The following is a 1,967-nucleotide window of genomic DNA, read 5'->3' on the forward strand; positions in this document are numbered from 1 at the left end:
GGGAAACATGTCCCATCATCAGGCTTCCAAGCAGAGGATGGATTTAAATGGCTTTTATCTTGTAAAGTAGCACTTCAAAGCAGCAGCAGGGGACCATTTGTCCTAAATGCCAGTCTGCGCTTTCCCTCCGTTTCTTCACTGACAGTAACTTCTAAAGGCAAATCCTTAAATTTGATGTTGTCTTTTTGAAAGAAAGCAAATCACAACCACTGCATTTCTTAATCCATTTATTACAAAACTTACCTAGCACACAGAAATATAAACAATAACAGCAACAAACAAAATATGAAACAAAAAGGTATAAAGAGAGGAAGTGTAGCTGGCTGAAGTCACCGTATTGCGGATTGTCACATTTCACACAAGGATGGGGATTTTGAGATCAGTTCTTTAAATCCACAGCCCACAATTTGTAGAAAGACACTTTGGTTAAAAAAAACAAAAATCATGATTTGTTACAGTCGAGTGAGGATACCCGCTCTGCACTTTGGATTTCAGATCACATGAATCTAAAGATTTTCCTCCATCCACCATCATAAAGAGACTTTAAACTGTTAAGCAAACTGAGCTTTTTGTATTTAGTGCCAGCGTGCTTGTGCTTAATGGCAGCAAATACAGCACAGTCAAACGCGTCTTTAAGGTTGTGCTGTGTGAGAGCCGAGCACTCCACGTAGTCGTGAGCTCTGATCCTGCTTGCGAGCCGTCTGGCCTTGTTAAAGAGCACCGGTCTGGTGCCCTGCTGGTTCAGATGAATAAGGACGTCCACACTGTGGCGAAGGTCTGACTGAGTTCCAACCAGAACGATGGGGGAGATTGGGTTGGCGGCTCGAATCTGTGGGATCCATTTGGAGGTGATATTGTCAAATGAGACGGGGTTGACGAGGCTGAAGCAGAGGATGAAGACGTCCACATGGGCATAGCACAGAGAGCGCAGATGGCCAAACATCTCCTGATAGATCAAACATTGAGAGATGAGAAGCACTAGACCCACTTGTCTGTTTAGAAAAAAAACTGTGATATGTGATAATTACCTGTCCAGCAGTATCTATCAGCTTAATGCGGGTTGAGATTCCATTCACATGAACCAATCCTGGAAGTTGGGCAGAGATAAGCAGGCTTTATTGCTGGGTGAAATATCTGACCTTTAAATAAAAGGGCTCCTTCACTTACCTGTGAAAACATCAAATGCAGTTTGCCTGTACTCAGTGTTGTATCCATTGAAGATGTAACTGATAACCATGCTGGTTTTTCCCACTGCTCCATCACCAACCAGCATGCAGCTCACTTCTTCTCTCATTCTGTTTGCTTCATCAGTTCTATGACAGGCCATCTTCCCTTACATTATCACTGCACTATCTTAGAATCCCAGCAATGCGAAAGTCCATGCAGGAGTGCAGCACTACTGTAAAACATGTCTTCTCCCACTCTGGGGGCCTGTTAGTGGCAATAAAGGGAGAAGGCCACCTCGATTTGAAAGAACAAAGGCGCCCAATCAGATGAGTGACCTCTTCTCAACACTTCGACCGTTTCCGTTTGATGCAGATTTACATAGTCACTCCCACCAAACACTCGATTCGACTCATCCAATAAAGGTCACTTAACTGGACGTTAAAGACGGCATAAGAGGATAATTAATTTTATTTCGCAGAGTGCTTGTTTGTAAATGTGTAAACTTAACACAAACAAATATGTGGAAGACTTTAAAAAGGAATTTGCAAAGAAAAGCGTCTGGACTTCTTTAAACTTAAAGAAGTCCAGACGCTTTTCTTTGCAAATTCCTTTGACTACGATGACCTGGATGACTGAGAACCTTCACAGACAAGACTTTAAAAACTCTATACATGCCCAATTCTGAAAATCGGGATACTAACGTGAACAGCTGTAGTAATAACCCCGATATTATCGCGAGACTAGATTTACGAACTCCTAAATTCTCTGCTGTGGGGAGATGCATACGTTCTCGCGACAGT

General features: G+C 42.6%; 1 protein-coding gene across 1 annotated transcript; it reads right to left on the reverse strand.

Moving 5' to 3' along the window:
- Nucleotides 1-257: 257 nt before the first annotated feature.
- LOC100700106 (rho-related GTP-binding protein RhoV) lies at nt 258-1,627 on the reverse strand. Its single transcript, XM_003447802.5, has 3 exons — nt 1,168-1,627; nt 1,029-1,087; nt 258-946 (listed from the first exon to the last, which is right to left on the reverse strand). The coding sequence occupies exons 1-3, from the start codon at nt 1,325-1,327 to the stop codon at nt 497-499; spliced, it is 669 nt and encodes a 222-aa protein (XP_003447850.1). The 5' UTR covers nt 1,328-1,627; the 3' UTR covers nt 258-496.
- Between the last annotated feature and the right edge of the window lie 340 nt (nt 1,628-1,967).

Source organism: Oreochromis niloticus, linkage group LG19 (assembly GCF_001858045.2).
Source record: "Oreochromis niloticus isolate F11D_XX linkage group LG19, O_niloticus_UMD_NMBU, whole genome shotgun sequence".
Lineage (NCBI taxonomy): Eukaryota > Metazoa > Chordata > Actinopteri > Cichliformes > Cichlidae > Oreochromis > Oreochromis niloticus.

What these genes read in the sequence shown, in the direction of transcription:
- LOC100700106 (XM_003447802.5), bottom strand. Translation starts at nt 1,327, where the DNA reads ATGGCCTGTCATAGAACTGATGAAGCAAACAGAATGAGAGAAGAAGTG. An exon ending in TGCATTTGATGTTTTCACAG is followed by an intron (nt 1,088 to 1,167) that starts GTAAGTGAAGGA and finishes CCCAACTTCCAG; the next exon opens with GATTGGTTCATGTGAATGGA. An exon ending in TGATAGATACTGCTGGACAG is followed by an intron (nt 947 to 1,028) that starts GTAATTATCACA and finishes TTGATCTATCAG; the next exon opens with GAGATGTTTGGCCATCTGCG.